This window comes from Neltuma alba, unplaced genomic scaffold (genome assembly GCF_004799145.2).
Source record: "Neltuma alba isolate B1F8T4 unplaced genomic scaffold, ASM479914v2 tig00012663_pilon, whole genome shotgun sequence".
NCBI classification, from domain to species: Eukaryota; Viridiplantae; Streptophyta; class Magnoliopsida; order Fabales; family Fabaceae; genus Neltuma; species Neltuma alba.
In genome coordinates this window covers 161,773-184,161 of record NW_021637096.1, presented here as the reverse complement: position 1 = coordinate 184,161, position 22,389 = coordinate 161,773, and the positions used below count along the sequence as shown (strand labels likewise).

At 38.9% G+C, this 22,389-nt stretch overlaps 3 protein-coding genes and 2 long non-coding RNA genes across 5 annotated transcripts; 3 read left to right on the top strand and 2 right to left on the bottom strand.

Annotated features, from left to right (window-relative positions):
* Positions 1–977: 977 nt before the first annotated feature.
* Positions 978–1,633, bottom strand: LOC114729683 (uncharacterized). The gene is made up of 2 exons (XR_003738763.1): positions 1,413–1,633; positions 978–1,259 (listed from the first exon to the last, which is right to left on the bottom strand). It is a non-coding gene; the product is annotated as an uncharacterized LOC114729683 (long non-coding RNA).
* Positions 1,634–1,841: 208 nt separating this feature from the next.
* On the top strand, positions 1,842–3,602 carry LOC114729681 (uncharacterized). The gene is made up of 3 exons (XM_028916718.1): positions 1,842–2,622; positions 2,712–2,897; positions 2,991–3,602. The coding sequence occupies exons 1-3, from the start codon at positions 2,173–2,175 to the stop codon at positions 3,273–3,275; spliced, it is 921 nt and encodes a 306-aa protein (XP_028772551.1). The 5' UTR covers positions 1,842–2,172; the 3' UTR covers positions 3,276–3,602.
* On the bottom strand, positions 2,575–10,938 carry LOC114729682 (uncharacterized). Its single transcript, XR_003738762.1, has 3 exons — positions 10,925–10,938; positions 7,517–7,523; positions 2,575–2,654 (listed from the first exon to the last, which is right to left on the bottom strand). It is a non-coding gene; the product is annotated as an uncharacterized LOC114729682 (long non-coding RNA).
* Positions 5,498–8,390, top strand: LOC114729680 (probable BOI-related E3 ubiquitin-protein ligase 2). Its single transcript, XM_028916717.1, has 4 exons — positions 5,498–5,903; positions 6,059–6,165; positions 6,485–6,801; positions 7,698–8,390. Exons 1-4 carry the CDS (start codon positions 5,872–5,874, stop codon positions 8,214–8,216), a joined length of 975 nt encoding a protein of 324 aa, XP_028772550.1. The 5' UTR covers positions 5,498–5,871; the 3' UTR covers positions 8,217–8,390.
* Positions 10,939–20,171: 9,233 nt separating the features above from the next.
* On the top strand, positions 20,172–21,558 carry LOC114729678 (heat stress transcription factor B-4). The gene is made up of 2 exons (XM_028916716.1): positions 20,172–20,586; positions 20,711–21,558. Exons 1-2 carry the CDS (start codon positions 20,338–20,340, stop codon positions 21,485–21,487), a joined length of 1,026 nt encoding a protein of 341 aa, XP_028772549.1. The 5' UTR covers positions 20,172–20,337; the 3' UTR covers positions 21,488–21,558.
* Positions 21,559–22,389: the final 831 nt, after the last annotated feature.

The following is a 22,389-nucleotide window of genomic DNA, read 5'->3' as shown; positions in this document are numbered from 1 at the left end:
TTCTTTTCCAGTCCAAGTCGTGTGTTTTAGGGATTCTTGGAGCAGGTCAGTGGTCAACAAGTAGCAGTACCCATTTCCCCAGAGTTGCTTTTTATTAGTTGGCAGCCCAAAGCATAGAAAAAATTGAAGGCTCTTACAGCAAGGAAATCCCATGCATGCATCGCAAGGCTCTGTCACTGCACGGGAACAACCGGGAAAACTCTTGTATTTCAAGAAATGGTTCTTGCGAAGGCTACGGCCAATGATTTTCAGTATCAACTGTTTGCTTATCGTTCATGATAGGGTGGCCGAGTTCAAATATCGAGTGCTCGTCCCTAAACTTCAGCTGAGAGCATAATACAATCTTCCTTATTTTTACTTGGAAAAAATATATGCTAATTTCTGTCTGTGAACATGTGGCTTTTGGTCGATCTACTGCTTAAATTCTTTATTTTCATACGTAACATATACAAGCCACTCAATGTACAATTCAAAGTCGTAGCTTGTTATGTATGTTGATTCGTAAGATTCCAAATTTTTGTTTTGGTATATGCGCGATGAAAAATACTAAAAAATATTAAGACAAGGGGGATTGTAATTCCACAGCCTGTTTTGCAGCATGACTCGAGATGGGGCGTCAGCAACCCCTGCTACCTCTTGGGTGCTGCTCCTTGCTGCCCTTTAACTGTGGAGCTCTTCCCAGATATTTTTTTCTTTTGTGATTCTTTTCAGCATTAAATTCTACATAAAATTAGTGACATTTTGGTATCTTATTTGTTAAAAAATAGTTTAATTTTTAATTTTTAAAGTGTAGAATCTAGTAATTAAAAAAAATATGCGAGAAGAACCCTATAAAAATGTCCCACGACTCCGTGCGTTGAGATGTCATGTCGAGTAGAAAAGTAGTTGTGGGAAAAAAATTGTTTTTTTTCAAATCCATTTGTAGTGCAGTTGGACTCTCCATTATCGAAGACGCCACACAGAACTGGATGTCATGATTAGAGCCATCAATTGGGCCAAATCTCCTTTTTTGAAAAAAATGGCTAGTCTGTTCAGTTCAATGAAAAGGGCGGGCTTTGTTATGTAAAACAGCCCAAAAAGAAGTGGGTCAACAAAATTAGCCCATCAAATCTACCTCCCAAACTGAACGGGCTCTGCCCAAAACAAACAACATGGTGCTTGGCGATGAGATTATGACGTGGGGCGATACTTTCGTCTGGCCGACTACATTGAATATTTATTTGAATATATCCTCCATGTCAATTGGAATGTGTAGCCGCCTGAATCACAACAACTAACGTTATTTTTGTTCTTTTACTCCATCAAATTCAATAGAAGTTTTCTTATGGAGATTAAAACTTTAACAAATCAAAATGAAGGAAAAGCAAGAAATAGCTGGTGAGGCTATGAGTATTGGCTCACAGCGGGCTAACCTTGTTTTGCGTGCATTGCCAGCCCCAGTAACTTCGTAATTGACTTTGGCCACAATTTATTTATAAAAAAAAACTTAGTAATTGACAAATATGTGCGTTGTTTAAAATTGTCACCATGGGGTCTGATTCAGACCAACATACCCAATTCAACACTATCGTCTCTTACAATGGGACACACGGCACGGCATCGGCGTAATCAGCTCCTCGAATTAAAAATGGCGCCCATCAGATCAAGATCAAGCAAGGTCAATTCAGCAGGCAGCAACTTTGTGGTAAACACAATCTCGTTAAAATTAATGGCAGAGCACATGGCATTGTACACGTGTTTGTGTCCCACTGCTTGCTGTATATTCAAGGGGTTTGGTATTCACAACAGCAACCATTAGATTGGTTTTTGGGTTCAGTGACAACTGTAATTTGACTGTCGGTGATGCGCATTGGCTTCCTTGTTTCTTCCTTCAACTGCTCCCCCATTGGCAATCCCCCAGACGTCACCGTTTTCCCATTTTCTGTCTTACTAGTTTTTTTTTTTTTTGGGCCACCCCGCCCTCTGTTCCATGATGTACCCCATGTGTCTGTGTCGTGTCGTTTTGGTAAAGTATAATGGCTCTCTTTCTCATTAAGAAATAATAAGCGCACTGCGTTTTCCATTTTCTATTTGCAGTTGGACTCGTTGCCCCACTAGTGTCAGTGCGGGCGGCTTCATCTGTTCCGGAAAGGTGAAGAGGAACAAGCTGTGGTGAGGTGATTGAAGAATATAATGCACGCCAAGACAGACTCGGAGGCGACGAGCCTGTCCGCTTCGTCTCCGACTAGATCCCCTCGTCGGCCTGTTTACTACGTGCAGAGCCCTTCAAGGGACTCCCACGATGGCGAGAAGACCACCAACTCTTTTCATTCCACGCCTGTGCTCAGTCCCATGGGATCTCCCCCTCATTCCCACTCCTCCCTTGATCGTCACTCCCGCCAATCTTCCTCCAGCAGGTTCTCCGGATCCCGCAAGATCCCTCGTAAGTCTCTCAAGCCCTGGAAGGAACCCCACGCCATCGAGGAAGAAGGCCTTCTTGACATTGAAGACCATCACAACAACGCTCTTCCCCGTCGCTGTTACTATCTCGCTTTCATTCTCGGCTTCGTCCTTCTCTTCTCTTTCTTCGCTCTGGTTCTCTGGGGTGCCAGCAAGCCTATGAAGCCCAAAATCACCATGAAGGTTCCTCTCCCCTCCCCCTTTCTCATTTCCCACTTCCTCTTTCCTGAATTGGGCTAATTCGTTCGTTCGTTCGCTTATCCGTTTTGCAGAGCATCAAATTCGATCACGTCAGGGTTCAGGCAGGTTCCGATTCCACAGGCGTTGCCACCGATATGATCACCATGAACTCCACCGTCAAATTCAAGTATCGCAACACCGGCACCTTTTTTGGGGTCCACGTCACATCAACGCCTCTGGATTTATCCTATTCGGAAATCCGGATCGCTTCCGGGATTGTAAGAACCCATCCCAGAGTCATTGCTTTATTAGCGTGTGACCCATAATCACCTTCTCTTTTCTGACCCAGTTTACCATGAGGGATATTGCAGATGCATAAGTTTTATCAGTCGAGAAAAAGTCAAAGGACGATGAGCGTGGTAGTGATGGGGAACAAGATTCCTCTGTATGGGAGTGGTGCGAGCCTGAGCAGCTCAACGGGCGTGCCCACGGTACCAGTACAGTTGAGATTGAACTTCGTGGTTCGATCGAGGGCCTACGTGCTCGGGAAGTTGGTGAAGCCCAAATTCTACAAGAAGATTGCGTGTTACATAACTTTGGATCCCAAGAAGATGAATAGGCCGGTGTCCCTCAAGAAATCCTGCACATACGATTGATGCCGAATCAGAAAGCAGCCCGGGAATCACGAAACCTCTTTCTTTTGTCGGTTCTTTGGTTGAGCAGGGAATCAGAAGAAATGAGGATCCAGCCTAACATTAGGCCAGGATGCGAACACGTTTCTCGACTTTTTGGTTTTGTTGTTGTTTTTTTATTTTTGGGTTTTAACACGAATGCGGCAAAGATGAGGATATTCTATGAGTGGCAAACATGAGGAGGAGGACTCCGCTGGATTTGAGTTTGTGTAATGTCAATGTGAAAGAAAGAAATAATTTATTCAATCTCAGCGTTATCAGGACGCTTCATTATGGCTTTTGTGCTTTTGTGCTTTTGTCAATGCTGATTGCGTAATAATGGAATAATGATATGTTTACCCTTCAGCCAAGTAGTTCATATATTTAAAAAAAAAAAAAAAGAGTTGGAAAAGTGTGCTGCCCAAGGAAAAGCGATTCCAGCTGTTGAATTTCTAGAACAGTGTACGCTTGTTAATTACGTGCGATTAGGAAGGGAGGTTAGGCTAAGCTAGCAGAGTACTAATAAAGGGTTAAGTGATAGATTTCGATGAGAGGTGTTTAAGTGCCCACAATTCTAACCTATGCTTGGAACTGGGGGATCGAAATTTGCTTGCGTGCTTGGCGCGCAATCCATTCCAGGATAATAAACAGTGCTATATTTCTTCCAAACTCCCAAGTAAACCGCCTTATACCTTTAACGTGCAGCCCAATTTCCCAGGGGAAAAAAATCTTAAAAGTAAAAGATCCATCCATGGATGTCCTGTGATTTTTTTTTTTAAAGCGCCGCTTTAAAAGCGGTATAATAGGAGGCAAAGCCTGTGAGGATGGGACTAGGATTATGTATGAACCGTTTCTTACCTAGTTGAGAACAATGTTCGCCGCCTCTCAGTCTCACGTGAATGGGCCCGGTTAAAAAAGCAAGATTGGATATGACCCCGAATGATATGAAATAGGCCTAATTCTCTGCCCCAGTATAATCGTGAAAAACTATTAATGGGATGCAAGTCATATGGCCACAATTCTCATTTCTCTGCCATCTATTTTGTGAGAGATAAAATTAGTAGTTCAATTAAATAAATTAGTACTCCTCTGGTCTTTAATATAAGACCTATTTAACTAATTTGATAAGATTAAGAAAGTTAGGTTAGTTAGTTAATTATAAAAAAAGTGACACATTTTTCCTAAAACACTATAATCATCTTTCTTAATATCAATCTCCCTCTTTTATTTGATTATGGTTGAGAGAGTATCCATAGGGATAGTTTAGAGAAAATTGATAAATATAAGAAATGGGTCTTATATTTAGGACCAAAACCAACTCAAGAATTGGGTCTTATATTAAGGACCGGAGGAGTGTTATTTTGTTATTCTTCCAATCCACATATATTTTCCCTTCTCTTTTCACGTTTTGTTTATTTTTAAGTTTTTTATGAAACAAAATATGAATAATACGATAGGCTTGGAGAGCGTGATAATCTTTCAGATTTGGTGGTGCGAATGGTCAACGGGACTCCACTTTAATCCAATCAATATTTTGACCCCTGAAATAAGAAAAGGCTGCACTTTAAGTTCAAATATTATCTCCGGCCCCAAAAATATTCAAATAAAGATCCGATTTGGCAACTAAATGGTGGTCATGGAAAATGTTCAAGGGTGGCCTTGCTCGGACAGATTCAATGATCTTGTTCGATTGGGAAGTATAAAGGGAGGAGGAGTGGAATCGGCCTCGATTTTCACCGAACACGCGCCAGCAAAAGAAGATGCGTGCGGCACAGAGTGGCTTCTATTGCTAATTCAGCTTAGAACAGTTTCAGACTTTCAGTCCTCATTAGGATTATTCAGATTTTATTTTTTAATTAATTGTTTTTAAATAAAAATTATGCTTTAAAAAATAGTTAAGAGAGTATCTTTATTTTATTTTAAATAAATTAAATAAATGGCTCAGATCTAACGAATTTAGTGCACAGTCACTTGTTCCATTCGGCTTCATTGCTGGCGAGCAATAATTCCAGCCTTCGTCCAACCAAATATACCGGTGTCCGTCGCCCGGAAGTACCAAACTTCACAATATGCTTGCGATGGGAACACAAACGCAAACATGAACACATAAATTGGCCATGGGCTATGAGTGGGGTATCTAACTTTCATCCCTTGCTCGTTAGTATCACCCATCAAGTTTGAATTTGGTTTCATTTTATTTTGTAAATTTATTATGAAAAAGTGTAAATTTGTTAAAGCTCAACTTCAACAATTTCTTTATCCCATTCTCTCGCATATTCCATTTAGATCTTTTGGGGGAAAAAAAACACAATTCCAGCATCAGCAATCGAACTTCAAGCCTCCACGTAGGCATCAAGCATTAGTATGAACCAGGAGGGCTAGATTCGCCAGTTTGATTTAGATCATTCTGCGTGTTTTCTGTGAATCCGGGGAGGATATCTTATTTTTATGCGTATGTGCTTATTTGGACGATTTGTGAAAGTAGCGGGGACAGCTAGAAGATAGTTCCGAAAGAATTTATCCCCCGGGGGCAACTCGTCTTTCCAAGGGGAGGGGCTCCTCCTTCCCTCTCTGCACATCCATGGCTCGCTCCAACCAGTTGCAATCTTTCAGGTAATTGAAGCTGCTAAACAAGGCAATTCCCTGTCCCTTTTTTTTTACCCGATACACAAAGCAATTCCCCATCTTCCACTCTTTTACTTCACTTTTTCCTATTTTGGGTTCCTATTCTGTCTCGTTTCTAATTGTTCCCCCTAACCTTTCACCAGAAATTTGCAAACATTCGATGGTCAGATGTCGCGGCCGGTCGCTTACTACAACCCCGCTCAGATGCAAGATCGGTCCCATCCCCAGCATCCTCCTTATGTTCCTCCTTGTATGTAAAGTATTCATCTTTGGCTTTCCATTTTTATTTTAATCCTTTGTTTGATTTGTTTTATATGCTTCTCGGCCTGATGGAAGAACCATCGCATGCATACGCGTTGCCTTGAAAAGAAAGAAATTAAGAAACGAGCACGACTAGGTTTCATAACACTCGTTGCAACTTGAGCAATTGAACTGCAAGTTCAGAATGCTGTTCTTTTGATTCTTCGACTTTCTCGCGTCCCGTCATCCCCAATTGTTCATTGCTACATCATTTTTGGTTCATATGTTGAATTTTTGCCTTAATTAATGGGTTTCTTGTGCTCGTTTAGTTCACGTTGCTGGGTTCGCACCGGGACCAGTCCCTGCTGCTGACGGCAGCGACGGGGGAGCTGATGTGCAATGGAATTACGATTTGGAACCCGAGAGGAAAAGACTAAAAGAACAGGACTTTCTCGAGAACAATTCTCAGATTTCTTCGGTAGATTTTCTGCAGCCACCATCTGTTTCCACTGGATTGGGCTTGTCATTTGATAATGCCCGCTTGGCTTCCACGGGAGACTCGGCTTTATTGTCACTTGTTGGTGACGACATTGATCAGGAGTTGCAGCAACAGGATGTGGAGATTGATAGGTTTCTCAAAGTGCAGGTTAGTACAATTTATGGTTGTTTAGCTTGCCTTTTCATCTTTGCTTGTTTTATAAGGTCAGAATCTCCAGTTAAAAGTCCATCATTGCTGCATACTTTTTTGTGGCCACCGCCTACATACCATACTATCTGTGAATACCCTGAGATACTTATATTTCGGTATCTGCTGGGTTGTTCCCAATGTATGTTCTGACTAAAAAGAAGGTAAATAGAAGTGCTATAATTTCTTGGTGAGTTCTTGTGTGTTTCCCTTTAAAATGAGTTTATCAGTTTTACTGAGTTTGTAAATGTGTCTATACATGCTTGATATTTGGTTTGATGCTCATGGTAAACACCGTCTAGTTTTACATGTCAGAGGTTTAACCAAATGTCTAACACATGGCTGGGCATCAAGATCTTTGATATGGGCTCTATTAATTTACATGCAAGACCTTACTCCTCTTCTCATTTTTGTGGTTTATCACTTTGGTTGAAACTCGGAAGGATGGTGAATTTTCTCTAGAAAGTCTCATTTAAACATCCCGCTAGTGCAACAATAATTTAGTGCCCCCACAACGGCCTCTAGAAAGTCGCATAATTAGTGAGGTATTCATTTGGCTGCAAGAAGAAAGTGATGCGTATTTGTGATATATATAGCTAGTATCTCTAGCGCATGTAGGATTCTGGATTTCTAACTTGAGTACTTGTGAGTATAGTTCCCTTTCCTCATCTATTACTTTCAGGCTAGCAATCATGAAATCAGTTATATGAGAATTGCGTGAGTCCTCAGAAATTTGATCAAGCAACTTTGTATCAATTGCCTTGCCCTGCTGCCCTGAGATTCATTGGCATCCTTGTAGGAGTAGAGAACTGTGTGTAAAAAGACAGGTCTAATGAAATTTCTGTGCATTGCAATAGGGTGAGCAAATGCGGCAAAGTATACTAGAGAAGGTTGAGGCAACGCAACTTGAGAGTATATCAATTGTTGAAGGAAAAGTACTTGACAAAATTAGGGAGGGAGAAGCCAAGGTGGAAGTCATGAATAAGAGGAACAAAGAACTGGAGGAGCGCACGGAGCAGTTGAGATTCGAAGTAGGCGCGTGGCAACAGCGATCCAAATACAACGAGAACATGGTTGCTTCTCTCAAGTATAGTCTTCAACAAGTGCAGCTTCAAAGCAGAGATGGTAAAGAAGGATGTGGAGACAGTGAGGTTGATGATACAGCTTCGTACTGCCATGGCGGATCCATTGATTTTCAGCTGCTGTCAAAGGACAACAACGAGATGATGAAATGCAAGGCGTGTAGAGTGAATGAAGTGAGCATGCTTCTATTACCATGCAAGCATCTCTGCCTCTGCAAAGATTGTGAAAGTAGGCTTAGTTTTTGTCCTCTCTGTCAATCATCTAAATTTATGGGCATGGAGGTCTACATGTAATTGCATATCTGCATCCGAAATTCCTAATTTTATATCAAAAAAAGTACGCCCTATGTGTTGTTACTGATTATTGTTTTACTATGCTTGTAATCCTAAGCACGCTGCTCTAATTGCGCCTTGTGCGCGTGACATCTTGTAAGATATTTCTCTTGCCTTGTTGTAGCCTCTGCAAAATCTGTATTGTGCGGACAATGCTCACTTTTTAATTCTTGGAAAGGAGCTAAAGAATTTCAATAGCAAGACAGCAAAACAATTATTACTTCTACTCTCAATATAAAAATTATTTTAATATTAATTTTAATCCTAAATATAAAATTTTAATTCATTTTGTTTTTATATTTATTTATTTTTTTCAAAATAGTTTTTATAGTAATTGCACATATTAAATAATAATTTTTTTGTAAAAAAAATTAAATGATAATTTTAACTTATACACATGACAGTAATAGTGTTTTAGGGGAGATAATACGTATTTATTATAAATAACTAATTTAACTTTTTTTTTAATCTACTCAAATTAGTAAACTAGTTTTTATATTAAGAACTAGGGATAGTATTTCTTGAAGTTATTGTGGAGGTGGGATTTATTATTTCTCACTTCAATAAATACTATTTTTGATCCTTAACACAAAATTTAGCTAACTAATTTGAGAAAATTAAATAAATTAGTTATTTGTAATAAATAGATATTTTTCTAAGTACAATTATTAATCATGTGTATTTGAATTAATCATACATATAACTCTTTAACATATGTAACTATTATAAAGATTATTTGAAGACAAAATAGATAAAGATTAGAGACAAAGTAGATTGAAATGTTATGTTTAAGACTAAATTGAATGTCAAGTCATTAAGTCTTAATAACAGGTGAATAGTTGTATTTTACTATTTTGGAATTTGTTATTGCAAACTACTATGTTATTATTGAAACTTTTAAGAAATTATACTCCTTCGGTCCTTATTATAAGACCCAATTTGACTTTTTATTTGGTCCTAATTATAAGACCCAATCCATTTTGTCTCTTATATTTATGCATTTTTTCCCAAGATAATCTTCTAATAATGATAGTTTTAGCCAATATACTTAATTAGCAAGGATATTTTAGGAATGACAACACTTATTATTATAAATAACCAACTTAACTTACTTCCTTAATCTCCTCAAATAAGTTGGGTCTATAATTAGACCGGAGGAGTACTTCTTACTTATTTCATGACAATTCTCTTAGCACTTTAATATTGATCTCATCCAAGGATGATGAGTCATATTATTGTTGACTGCACCAACTAATACCTGTTTGTGGATCCAAGATTTTCATGACAATTTAATTGTTAAACTCGAAGGTGTTTGACTACGTTTGTCGCCTGCCTTGAGCCCATGTCCTTAACCCTCAGGCGTCGCCCAATTTAATAAGAAAACAATTTATAATTCTAACTAAAGGTATTTACAGGAAATAATTTTAAATTTTAAAAATATTATTAAGATATTTTTAATGAAAAGTTTGAACAGCATCGATTCTTTTTAATCTCATGATAAAACTTATTAATTTATGATTTTTTTTGGGAATTTTAAAATGTTAATGTAAATATATTCAACCTACCCTCGGTAGTTTTTTATTGTTGTTTTCATTTGATCACCCAACTTTGCTCTGGACCTTGGATCGAAGTGGGGAGTCAGAAGTAAAAGTGTCCGAAAGAGAAAGCCCAATCAATTACATGGGCTCAAGTTTGTCATTATGGTTAAGGTAGAATGTAGCCCATTAGTATTTTGATGCCCATATTACAACCAAATTGTTTTCTCAACCGCGGTTCAGCCCAACGAATAGATTAACTTGAATCAAGCATAAAATTATATTCTTGTGTTTTTTCAGGCCAAAAACAAAAAATTAAGCATAAATAAATCTTCAATTCATGCCTCTGTACCGTGCCAGATATTGGAGCCGATTCAAAATATGTGGACTTTTTCGCTTGAGAGAATTGCATATCGTAACATTTACGCCACCATAAAAGATGTACGTGTTGAACAGAAGCGAATTTGGTTAAAGATTAAATACAGCTTATGTTAATTTGGATTTTTTTTCCTTCCTGGCTATCTCATTTAAATTAATATGTATGCTTAGTTATACATCTGGTTGGTACTCAATATAAAAGTAATGGTTGCTAACTCAACTCAACTGTTCCTCTTTCTATCATATAGGTACGTTTGGTAGGGAGCATTGAAAATGAGGGATTGGGATTGAGATTATAATTGAAAAAATCTATTAAGAGAGTATTAGTATAAGAAATTGTTTGATATATGAGATTAGCCAAAGCCATGTATGTGGGATTGGAGAATACCATGGGGGGAAGTGGTACTCCAATCCCACCTTATGAGTTTGTCTAATCCCATATAACAAACTTAATGTCTAATCCCATATAACAAACAATTACTCAAGTATTATTTTAATGATTTTTTTCAATTGCAATCCCAATCTCAATCCCTCATTTTCAATGCTCCCTACCAAACGGGACCATAGAGTACTGAGAATACCTGGGAACCAAGATTTAAATCTACTGTTGGAAAGCCTTCCTTTTAAAAAAAAAAAAAAAGAATCTACTGGGGAATGATAGCGTTGGCAAACATGCATGAGGGTGAGAAGGGAGAGAGTTGAAGAAGATTGAATATGGATGAGCTTTATTCTAATCATGCCTTAGAAAGTGATGACAAAGAGGAAAGTGAATACGTTTCGCTCATCATTATAACCATCTTTTGCAATCCATTCTTATTATGATTATTATTATTATTGTTACCATAATTATTTCCACCACCTCTCCCACCGCTATATCCAGCCCATGCATGTCCTTTCACACTCATTCTCTCCTTCCTTTAATCTCCCTTTTTCTTCTTTATCTAATCTCTCCCCACTCTCACGTAAAAGGAATCATCTCTGAATATTAAAGATTCAAAATTAACTGTAGATGTATACGTACCAAAAGGATCAAATAGTAACAATTAGATGGGGAAGTATATATAGCAGAGTAAGATCAGAGCTCATCAGTGGAGTGAGTTCAATCATGCAATTCTCATCCTTATTCCCCATAAAGCTGTTTTTGCACTTCTTTTTTCTTCTTTCTCTTTTGTGGGGTATGTGGCCAGCCTTCTCTAGGCCTGCTTCCTTCCACTTTGTATCACACTATATATGCTTTCTTTTTTCCCACTGATATCATATGGTCTCTCAGTGAATTTCATTTTAGGACTCCAATATCTCTCTGCTCTTTTGCAGTCAAAGTTATTCCTTCTTTAAGCTGAACCGTGTATCTACTTATGCCCACAGCTTCTGCTTTTCATGGATATTGCGCTCTGATGCCAAGCTTTTGATCCCCACGTAAATGGAACATTTGTTCTTTTGTCAGAGTATATTTGTAAAACCTAATCTTTTCTTTACCCTATCGTAGCAGTACTTGATACATGTGTGGCTTTACAGTACCTGGTCCAATATTTTGTATAAATTAATGATACAGCCTATTGGAGTACACATGCTACCATTTTTTTTTTTTTAACCTTTGACGTGCCCAAGTATAGCCTTTTCCTTTTCTCCCGCTTATCCTCAAGGTGAAAATATAGTTAAAGTCAAAGCAAGAGTATTAAGCTAAGGGGGAAAAAAGTTATGCTTCTCTTCGTCACTTTTTCCCTCTTAAAACGAGACTTGTACGTACGTTAATTTATACAGTTCCTTGAGGTGGCCGGCGACGCTCTCAAACGATATCGAATTTCTTCGTTAAGACTGCACTTCGATATTGTCCCATAGTATAACCTTTTGTATTCTTTTTTTATTTCTGAATCAGTTTATATCATCGTCACCATCATTATTGACTAATTAGTTGACAGTTAAATCTTCACAGGGATCGATCTACTTAATTAATTAATAGGAAGGAAGATACAAACATGAAGTTTGAATTGGAGGTACGATTTGTCTTACATGTTTGTAAGCATATGGGCGGGGAGTTGCATATATATATATATATCAAAGTTTGTTGCGCATCCATTCTTTTATGGGTGGGACGTGAAAACAGCTTCACCCCTTCTTCGTCTGTGAATAAAGCCAACAACAAAGAAGCCCCGCTCCATAATAGGCTCTTTGCTTCCACTTTGGCAACAGTGAGGTGGTCCTTCCATAAATGAGTACCTACCTACCACCTACATATCTACCTTATTTCATATTCTTTCACCTCCCATCCGTTTCTCCTTCCCTTGTCCTTATCCTAAAGATTAAACTCTCTCAAAAAGATCAACTTGATTGTGTTTTAGTGCAATTATTAGTTCTGCAACTTGATAGCTAATTGCAGACTTAAGTCTATCTGTGTTTGCTGAGAACAACATGGGTGCAGGTTGTTGTAGGCCATGAAGCCGTGAACTGTCGTTTCGACATAATTAATTCATTATAAGATTGAACAACGTCGTAACAAAAACAAAAGTGAAACCTAGTATCTGGTACTACAATAATAATCGATGATGCTGTGTATATATATTTTACTCAGTCAGTCATACAAGGAGGGCCAAAGAGTAATATTAAAAGAGAGTAATATCATCATTTCAGGCAAACTATTAATTTCGTTCACTGTATTTGAATGACCTGGATCACTATCAGATCACTGGCAAAAACGACTTTTTTCCCCAGACATGATTGACTCAACCAAAAGCATTCTTGTTTGGTGGATAATTACGTGGAAATTATGGATGTATCATTACATGATTGTGGCTATGTATTCACACACAAACACACATAAGTCATCATACACTGGACAGTTGGGATCTATCAAACAGAGCAAATGATTTTTCTGATCCCAGAACAATAATAATAAAACTCAATTCCGATCGACTCAGGAATCTATTTTTTTTTACATTTACCGAGAATGGATGATAGGGCAATGAGAGCGAGGAGGAGGGTTTGCCATTTTCATAACATTGGGCGATGCATTATTGGGAGGAATCAGAAAGAGAAAAATGCCACTTTAAGCAAATGCACAATCAAATTAAAGTGACGAACGTGAGGGAGAGAGAAGTGGGTCTTTCAACTATACGCATGAAATGATGAGGTAGGGACCCATAAAGGCACTTCATCATCTCATGAAATCCCTTGGATTGAGGAGGTACCACCACTGAACCTTCAACTGTGGAATTTGCATTGTGGAATATGTGGATGTGGAACCATATTAATCCCCCCTCTCTCTGCCCCCCCTCTCTATATATATCTTTATTTTTTGTTGGTTAGTAATCACCTTTATTTATTTTTCCTTTGAATTGTATCAGCCACGGTTATGAAAAGAAGAGAAGGGGAAGACGAAGGAGAGAAAAAGATTGTGATATGCATGTGATCCAACAGCCTTTATGTTCCCCGTTACCTCCCGTCCCTCACCTATCTTTATATCTTTCTTCTTCCCTATTATTCTTCTTCTAATTCTACTTCTAAACCAAATTAACCACTGTCTTTTTTTTGGACATTCGGTGACCCTCACTTTTTTGCTTAATCATGTTGAGGTCAAGATCAGGATACACGTTTAATTCTTAATTGTACTGGAAACATAATTTGGGTCCCATTAATCGACATGCGAGGTCGGCCATGCAAGCCATGCATGCGCATGTGCTTGATTGATTATCTAAAGCATGTTTTTAATTAGTGGAGGTGTTTGGCCCAGCATCAAATCAAATGGCTTATCTAACAATTCTCTTTGCTTTTCTTTTAATTAATTATATATGAAAAGATAGATGGTACGTGTTGGTGTGTGTGTGTGAGAGAGAGAGAGAGAGAGTTGGATACATGGTAGAGATTTTGAATATACTATATATATTCATTCTATTCCTCGCCATTCTGTTGTACGATGCAAAGTATCTCTTGTCACGTAAATGGAAGGATCTCTTTTCATTTTTCACGTAGAAGTCCTATAGATGACTTTAAGAAAGTGAGGAGGAAAGAAAAAATAAAGCGGAAAGGAAAAGAGAGAGAAAAGAAAAGAAAAAAGGGAACGAAAGATAGAGGAGGAAAGACTCTCTTGTTGTTCTCTCCTTTTAATGTAACTCTAAAGTATGTTAAAATGAACTTTCTTTCATTGTTTTGAAAAAAATATGCCATGCAAGTAAGTAAAAAATTTTATGTTAAAGACAGTCATTTTCTTTGAGAGGAAGCTGCTTTTCAACCTCTTTTTTAAGGCCAATCCAACTTTTGCATGGAAAACCATATGTTCCATGTACACATTACTATATTAATTTGCATTTGTTGGTATAGATCACTTTCCCTATGACCTACCTATTTGTTATGTGTGTGTATGTGTCTTTATTTTCATACATAATCAACATCCTTTTTATAATTCCTTCACAATTTTTTCTCATGCATGCCCTGGTTGATTTAACAAGAATTATTCCCCGAAAGCATGCCTTGAACTCCATTTTTTTATAAAAAAAGTCCATATCCGATATTATTTGTTGCGATAAATAAGGCACACGTATCTTTTAAATTTTTGTGAAAACTTTCTCGTAAAATTTGAATAGAAAATAACATGCAAAATAAAACTAGATATACGATGAACTTTACTTGTCATCTCTTTAATTTCTTCTTGTTAAAGAAATCTATAAAAATTTATATAAAGAAAATAAAGTTCAGAGAACCAATATAATGAACTTGTGATAAAACTAATGTACTTCTCCCCATTTTGAAGCTGTGAATCATATATATATGTGTGTGTGTGTGTGTGTGTATCCAAAATCTCACGTATAACTGTGATAATAAAAATAATAAGGAAAAAGAACCCCTACTCACTATTTTGTCGCTAACCCCACTCAAGTCTCCTTAAATTCAGAATAATTGGAGATCAAAAATTTTGTCTGAGATAAATTTTGCGTAACTAGCTAAGAAACAAAAATCGAGTTATTTCTTTTTGTAAACAGTGTTTCAACCACATCAGTAGGTTTTGAATTCAAAAGAATTTCGACCATTTGGCATATTAAATTTCCTTTCACTGGTATGCATGTCTTGAAATTATTAACTGATCTATTGAGCAGCATGACAACTGTAGATGTTTCGTATTTATATATAACAGGTACATGCACGAACGTGACTTTGAATTGATTAATAAAATTTTTGTTTCTGTCTCTAAAATCACTGTATAAGACGCCAGCAACCAGAACTAGTCCCATTTCTTATCGACCCCACCGGGCGAGTTAGAATCAAACTCGTAGAAGAAAAATTACATAACACACATGACATGGCTCAAAATTTAAACGAAAAAGCAACCGTTGATTCTACAGATTTATGAGTGTGTGTCAAAGATTCTGAGAAGTCAGTATAATAATGTGATGGAAGCAGAGAAGTATGTAGTCTGGAAGGAACGAGATGCATGCCAATCAGATGAACAGAGGAGAGAGGACAGGAGAAAGCCTGTAGATTTAGACAGTGAGTGGAGTGGGTGTTTGGTATAAAATTAAGTGCACCAGAATAAAGACAAACACGGACCTATTGTCTGGAACGTTATGTATCAGAGTGCCGTTTCCTTTGCAGGATTCGTAGGTCCTCGTGACCCTTCCTTTTATCAATTCTATTGAACGAATATGTCAAACTATATGTTGATGAGCTTCGTTTGGCACAACTTTCTCATGTCTTACCCTCCAGAACCACGTTAATTATCTGCAAAGTTCTGCGCGACACGCTCTGTCTTTTCCATCCTCTTTTGAAATCTAAACGTTCATGTATATACATTCATGCATATATGCATGTATGGAAGGGCTTGAGAGTAACAGATTATTAAATTTAATGGTGCGACTGTATGGAAGGCGAAGATGGGTCAGTGAAAGAGACAAAAAAGAGAGTGCAGGAAGAGACAGAAGAAAGAAACTCGGTAGCTTGATTTGTCGTATAGAATGCAGATTTTGATTCCTTTGCTTCAGAAGGTTGGAAAGAGAAATAAAGAAAGGGGAAGTTCGTGATCTGTGAGTGGGATTAACAAACTTATTATTTCGAGGGGTGAGAGAGTGTGATTAAGAAATGAACACGACATAAAGACGGAACAGTGTAATGATAACGTTGGTGAGCAGCGAATTAGAGGAACTAAAAAAAGGGTTTTTATGGGAGGGAGTATTTTTAACCGTATTCGGTCTGAGTTCGAAGTTGTCGCTCCTTGAAATTCCCGGAGAAGTTTTGTCCAATAATAACAAATATGATTTTTATTTGAAAGGTACCGGCGGTGGTCATGTGATGGGAAGTGGGGTTGGCTCACTTTCACTGCGTTTTAGAAATTAGAATAGAATCTTCTTGGCTCTTCAACGTGTAGAGAGAGAGAGAGAGAGCAAAGCATTGTGTTTTCATCTGGCGGGTGAATTTCTGTAGCCGTATAGGGTGGTGGGCTCGCTAGGATCCGCCTCAGTTGCTGACAACTCGAGAGGGAAAAATCAGCCTTTGTTTTCTAGATTTCCTTCCCCCTCGTGGGGCCTCCTCCTCCTCCTCCATTCTCATTCAAACCAGCTTCTCCTTCTTCTCTCCTCATTCAAAAACACTGTAAAAATCTCATATTGCATGATTCACCCATTACCACCCAGCTGGGGCCCACCTTCTCACTCTACATGTGCTTGTGAACCCCACCTAATCTCAGGTTTATCATTCCGCCATGGATGATCACATAATTAGGTCTGATATTATTATACATTTGTCTGTCACAGCAACGAAGGAGCCATGATTCCTGGAACAACGATTCTATGACCCAGTTCGGAACAATTGTGGATAACATTAATATTTAACAACTTTGAAGCGCTCGTTGCATGGAGATGAACTTTGTCGTGCGTGTGAAGTTGATAAATAATAATGTTGCCGTTGAGGGAGAAGTAATATACATACGAAGGAAAGGGGAAATGTGAAGAGTTCCCATAAATAAGTATGTAACATGAAGAAGGGAATAGGGTGGGGTTAATAAATATATGATGATAAGGGGAAAACAACAAAAGAGGGATCACGAGAGTGGCAATAGTCACAGCACAGATATGCATCGAAATAAAAAGGACTCAATGTCTGTTTCATGTCAGCCCCTGCCACGGTGCTGCAGCACGGTACAGCTCTAAGACTCAGCAACCCTATTTCATATTAAGAAAATGTCACCAGACACGACTACAGCACAAGACTACTCCCAAACAAACCCATCTTGTTCATTTCATTCATAAATTGTTACTCTACAGAGGATTAATATTATTGTTGGTTTTTGCAGTTTAATCAGCTTTGATTTTTATTTCCCTAGTTTCAGATAGTTGGCTTTGCTTCTTATAGTCTCATGAGAACTTAGTCTCAGTTGAAATACATCGACAAAACTAAAATTTATTAAAAATATACGGACTAGATTAAGTCCTTATACGGACTAAAATCAAAGGAAACAATCAAAATTCGATCAAATTAATTATTACGACTAACAATGATTTTAACTCCTTTAAAAATTATTGTTACTATATTTCTAGCTATATTTTTATATGGGCAAGTTGAAAGAATTTAATTATATTGATACGCGCATGGACGATAGTGATGATGGCTTTAACAATGAGAGTAATAGTTGGCTTGTTGCTAAAGAGCTAGTCTTCAAGTTTCAAATTTCTTCGTCCTCATCCTTTTTTTTTCCTCTTCCAAAAGAAGACTTTTAATTTGTTCTCGCTTTTTGAGATGGATCACATGCAGATGTTATTTTATGTACCTCTGTTTGTCCTTCGCTTAGTGAAACTTGTAATATAGCCAAAAGTAGGAAATATAATAAGTATTATATTTTGTATATATGCATCTTAGTATATACAAGCTACGTCAATTGGATAGTCACGACCTGATCCTTTGCCAAAATTAGCTTATAGTGGAGGCCGGAGGGTTAATTAGAGCACATTGTTGAGGGGGTTTATGGGTCAGCTAGCATTGTGTCCATATTAATACAATGCTGGAGAAATTGAGGGATGAGTACGATGATTGACTAAATCAGAATACTAAATAATAAGCAATCAATGGTGGATTACGTTTAGTAATAGCTGCGTGCGCACTGTAATGACTAGCTAATAAGAGAAACACGCACGCATATATATAAAACCAAACTGGTCTTTTGCAAATATATAACCTAATAATCCCATCTCCTTTAATTTAACTTCCTGTAATAATACGCGCGTTGATTAGTATTAGTGTTCACACTAGTGCACGTCTTTTTTTTAGGGGGAAGCGCTCAAAAAGTCGTGGCTTCTCTCGGAAGCTAAATTAGCTTGGGGTTTCAAAAACTTTTGGGCAGGCTATTATTATATTTTATAGTTATAATGTTTACAATTACAGAAATCGAATTGAATATGAAGAAAGTGAAGAAAATTGTAAAAGCGAGGAATCATTATATTGCGGGGGACCCGGGACAGTTTTAACTTTGATATTCCAATAATGAGAATCATGGACATTATCAAACTTAGTATCTACCCCAAATAATTACCCATCCATTTCCTATTACTCTGCTCTGGCCCTCCATATCCTTCCATGTCCCGTCCCTCCTCATTTCATTTTCACTCGTTACGCGTGCAGTTCAGTATCCCACTGCTGATCCCCTAATTAAAAAAAAAAAGCCATAAAGAGAAGAACAAGGAGAAATATTCAAAGGTTGGGAATATCGCGGTGTTTACGAATGATTGTATCAAAGTGTTAATGATTCCTGGGAAAACAATGCACATTCTCGCTGATTCTCCATGGGCAATGTAAAGTAAGGAGGAGAAAGAGGAGAGGGAGGTGAAAAAGTGTGTGAGAATTTTATTGGAGAGAAAGGGGGGGGGCTGTTTACTTTTGAGGCCAATAATTCAAACACCTGGACACGTCAGGAGGGGAATGGCCGTGGAAGAGCCAAAGTTGGAGGCTCAATGTAAAAAGTAAAGGGGGAAAGCTAGAGAGATAGGTATTGTATGCTAGTGAGTAAAAGGTACGGGGTGGCGCAGAGAGAATATGTGTGAGGGCATACCACTCACACACAGATCATACATTGAAGTTTGAAATCACGTATTTTTCAATGGGGAAAAGAAGGCGATGGTGGAGCAGATAGGATCATGGAAGGAAGAAGCAGCAGAAGGAGGGAAATGTCGTCACAGAGACACAGAGAGAGTGATTAATTCGTAAGGGATCACGTTGTTCGATGCTGCCTTTACCTTAAAAATGTCTGCTCCCTCCAAAATGTTTTGCGTAAATTTGGATGCGGATTCCAAATTGGATGCCCTGCCTTTGTTTGCCCTCTCATCAAACACTGCGCTCCCTTTGACCCGTTCAATTCCCTTTCTAATGCTCTCTCTCTCTCTCTCTCTCTTCATTCCCATTCCCTCTCATCACACGCTACGCTACCCCATTCATCTTATCCATTCCCATGTTAACAGCAATCTCTTGTTTCTCACTTCTTCTACCCCTTGTGTTCTTGTTAACAACAAGGGCTTAATTATACACGTAATCTGTCTCTAGATATTGCGTGTCCTCCTGTGTACGTGTATTTAGATAAGACTACATATTTGTTAGGTTGAAGAAATTATGAACAGAACACGGAGATATTTTAATGATGGCAGGAGAGAAAGAAGTTTCTGAAAATGAATTAGGGAACCAAAAAGTTAGGAGAAGAAGAGAAGTGGCAAAATGGGGGGAATGCAATTGTTGAGCTTGTGCGTGATATTTTGAGTGGGTGGATCCATGTCAGGGATAGAGAGAGAGAGAGAGTCACGGGTTTGTCTTGAAAGGCCCTTATTTCACAGTCCTAGACAGACAGACACTTATTCTCTCTCACTACATACCCGAGGAGTGTGCCAATCAAAAATATGCCTCTCTTTAATTACCCATCATTGTTATTATAATCCTAATACCCCCACAATTCTAACCCCACCTTCATCTTCTATATATATATATATATATATATATGGCTATATCTCTGTAGGGCGAAAGAAGAGAGTAATAAATAAAGCGACAAAGCATTTGCCAAATCGCAATACACAGGAACACGAGGACACCAGTTCCTTCTTCTCTCTCTCCTCCCTCCCCCTCTCCTTAAGTACCCACACGCCTCACTCTCCCGCTTTCTCTGATATATCACGGACTTCCACCAGCCTCAGTCGCGAGAGCTCAGCGACATGGCTCTTCTGCTAGACAATTGCGATGCCATATTGCTGTCCCTTGACTCCCACAAGTCGGTGCCCGCTCCCTTCCTCACCAAGACCTACCAGCTCGTCGATGATCCCGCCACCGATCACATCGTCTCCTGGGGGGAAGACGACACCACTTTCGTCGTTTGGCGCCCCCCCGAGTTCGCCCGCGATCTCCTCCCCAACTACTTCAAGCACAACAACTTCTCCAGCTTCGTTCGCCAGCTCAACACCTATGTATGTATTCTTTTTCTCTTTATGCATATCTCGCCATCTTCTCTCCCCGATATTTGAGCTTCTTCTTCTTCTTCTTCTGTTTAGTATTGACTGTTTGATCTTGTGTTTTTTTCAACTGAACTAGGGTTTCAGAAAGATTGTGCCGGACCGGTGGGAGTTCGCGAATGAATTCTTTAAGAAGGGAGAGAAGCACTTGCTGTGCGAGATCCACCGCAGGAAAACGGCTCAGCCTCATCATCATCAGAACCACCACGGCGTCGGCGTCCCCTCTTTCTTTCCCTTTCCTTCCAGGCTCAGCATCTCTCCTCCCAGCGACTCCGACGACCAGCACAATTGGTGTGACTCGCCGCCGCTCACTTCTCCGGCTCCTGTTTCTTCCCTCATCAACGGCACCAACTACAACTCTTCCTTCACCGCTCTTTCCGAGGACAACGAAAGGCTCAGACGAAGTAACAACATGCTCATGTCCGAGCTCGCACACATGAAGAAGCTTTATAACGACATCATCTACTTCGTTCAGAACCATGTCAAACCAGTCCCTCCGAGCAGTTCCTACCCTTCCTCTTTGCTCTCTCCACCTATGACCACCACCACCCCCACTGGTTCCATGGTGCAAAGGCCCCTGAACCAGCTTTTGGGGTACTATTCCATGAACAATAAGCAAACTCCGCCTATTGTGAACTCACCTACCAACACATCAAAGAGCTCCATAACCATAGTTGAAGACCCCAGCAGTAACAGCTGCAAGACCAAGCTCTTTGGTGTATCGCTTCAGTCTAAGAAAAGGGTGCACCCTGAGTACGGTTTTAATCCCTCCAATTCATCGGACACCAGCAAGGCTCGTTTCGCTTTGGAAAAGAATGACTTGGGCTTGAATCTCATGCCTCCTTCGACTTGTTAGTTGCTTTTAGATTCACTTGTTTGATTTTCTTTCCTTTCTAAATCTATTTATTTCCCATCCTTAATTTTGAGTCTCAGACAAAGGCAGATGATATTGATGGATACTTGTGTGTGCGTGCCTGCGGCTGTTTGTGATTCTGTGTACATATAACTTAGTGCCCCATATTATATCTTTGCTCCGCCCAACCAACCCCCATTGATGGACGGTGGATGTGGTCTGAGTGAAGGTCAAATGAATCCAAACTTTAATGTTCAAACTGTTCTTTCTGTTTTACTTATACTGTCTTCCTTTCCATTGGTGCAATTTATTGCTTTCGATTTTGGGATCTTTTCTTTCATCAGTTTCATATCTCCCCCTTTTTCTGAGTTTGCTCTCTGCATGCTTCAGTTACATAAATGCCAGCGGCAGAGGGAAGTGGGTTTTTTGGGGGGGGAGGAGTTCCGTACAGTTCCATTGGGTCAAAAGCTGAGAACAATAAGCTAGGCTAGACTAGCTGGCTCAGGCAAAAAAAAAAAAAAAATCTCTAGGGCTTTCTCTACCCAGCCCCCACTAATGGCTTCAATGTACCGGCAAGCAACACAGAATACTTTGCATCTCAATTCAAAAATCCCATGAAAAGACGAGTGATAATACTATAAAGTAGGTGACAGCTAATCAGGTCTACTTGCTCAAGAAAAAATTCCGCTCAGAATGATTGTGCTCGTCATTGTTTTCTCCCCATCATAGTATTCCTATATAATTATATTATCATTTCAGCAGAAGAGAGTATATTACTATGATTTATGGGGAAAAGAAGGTTATCATACCCATGTCATGGACAATAATTCTGCCTCATGATTTAATGAATCGTCAGTAGGGTAAAAAAGTAAAAGCCGCTTCCCCCCATAAAAAACAAAGGGAAC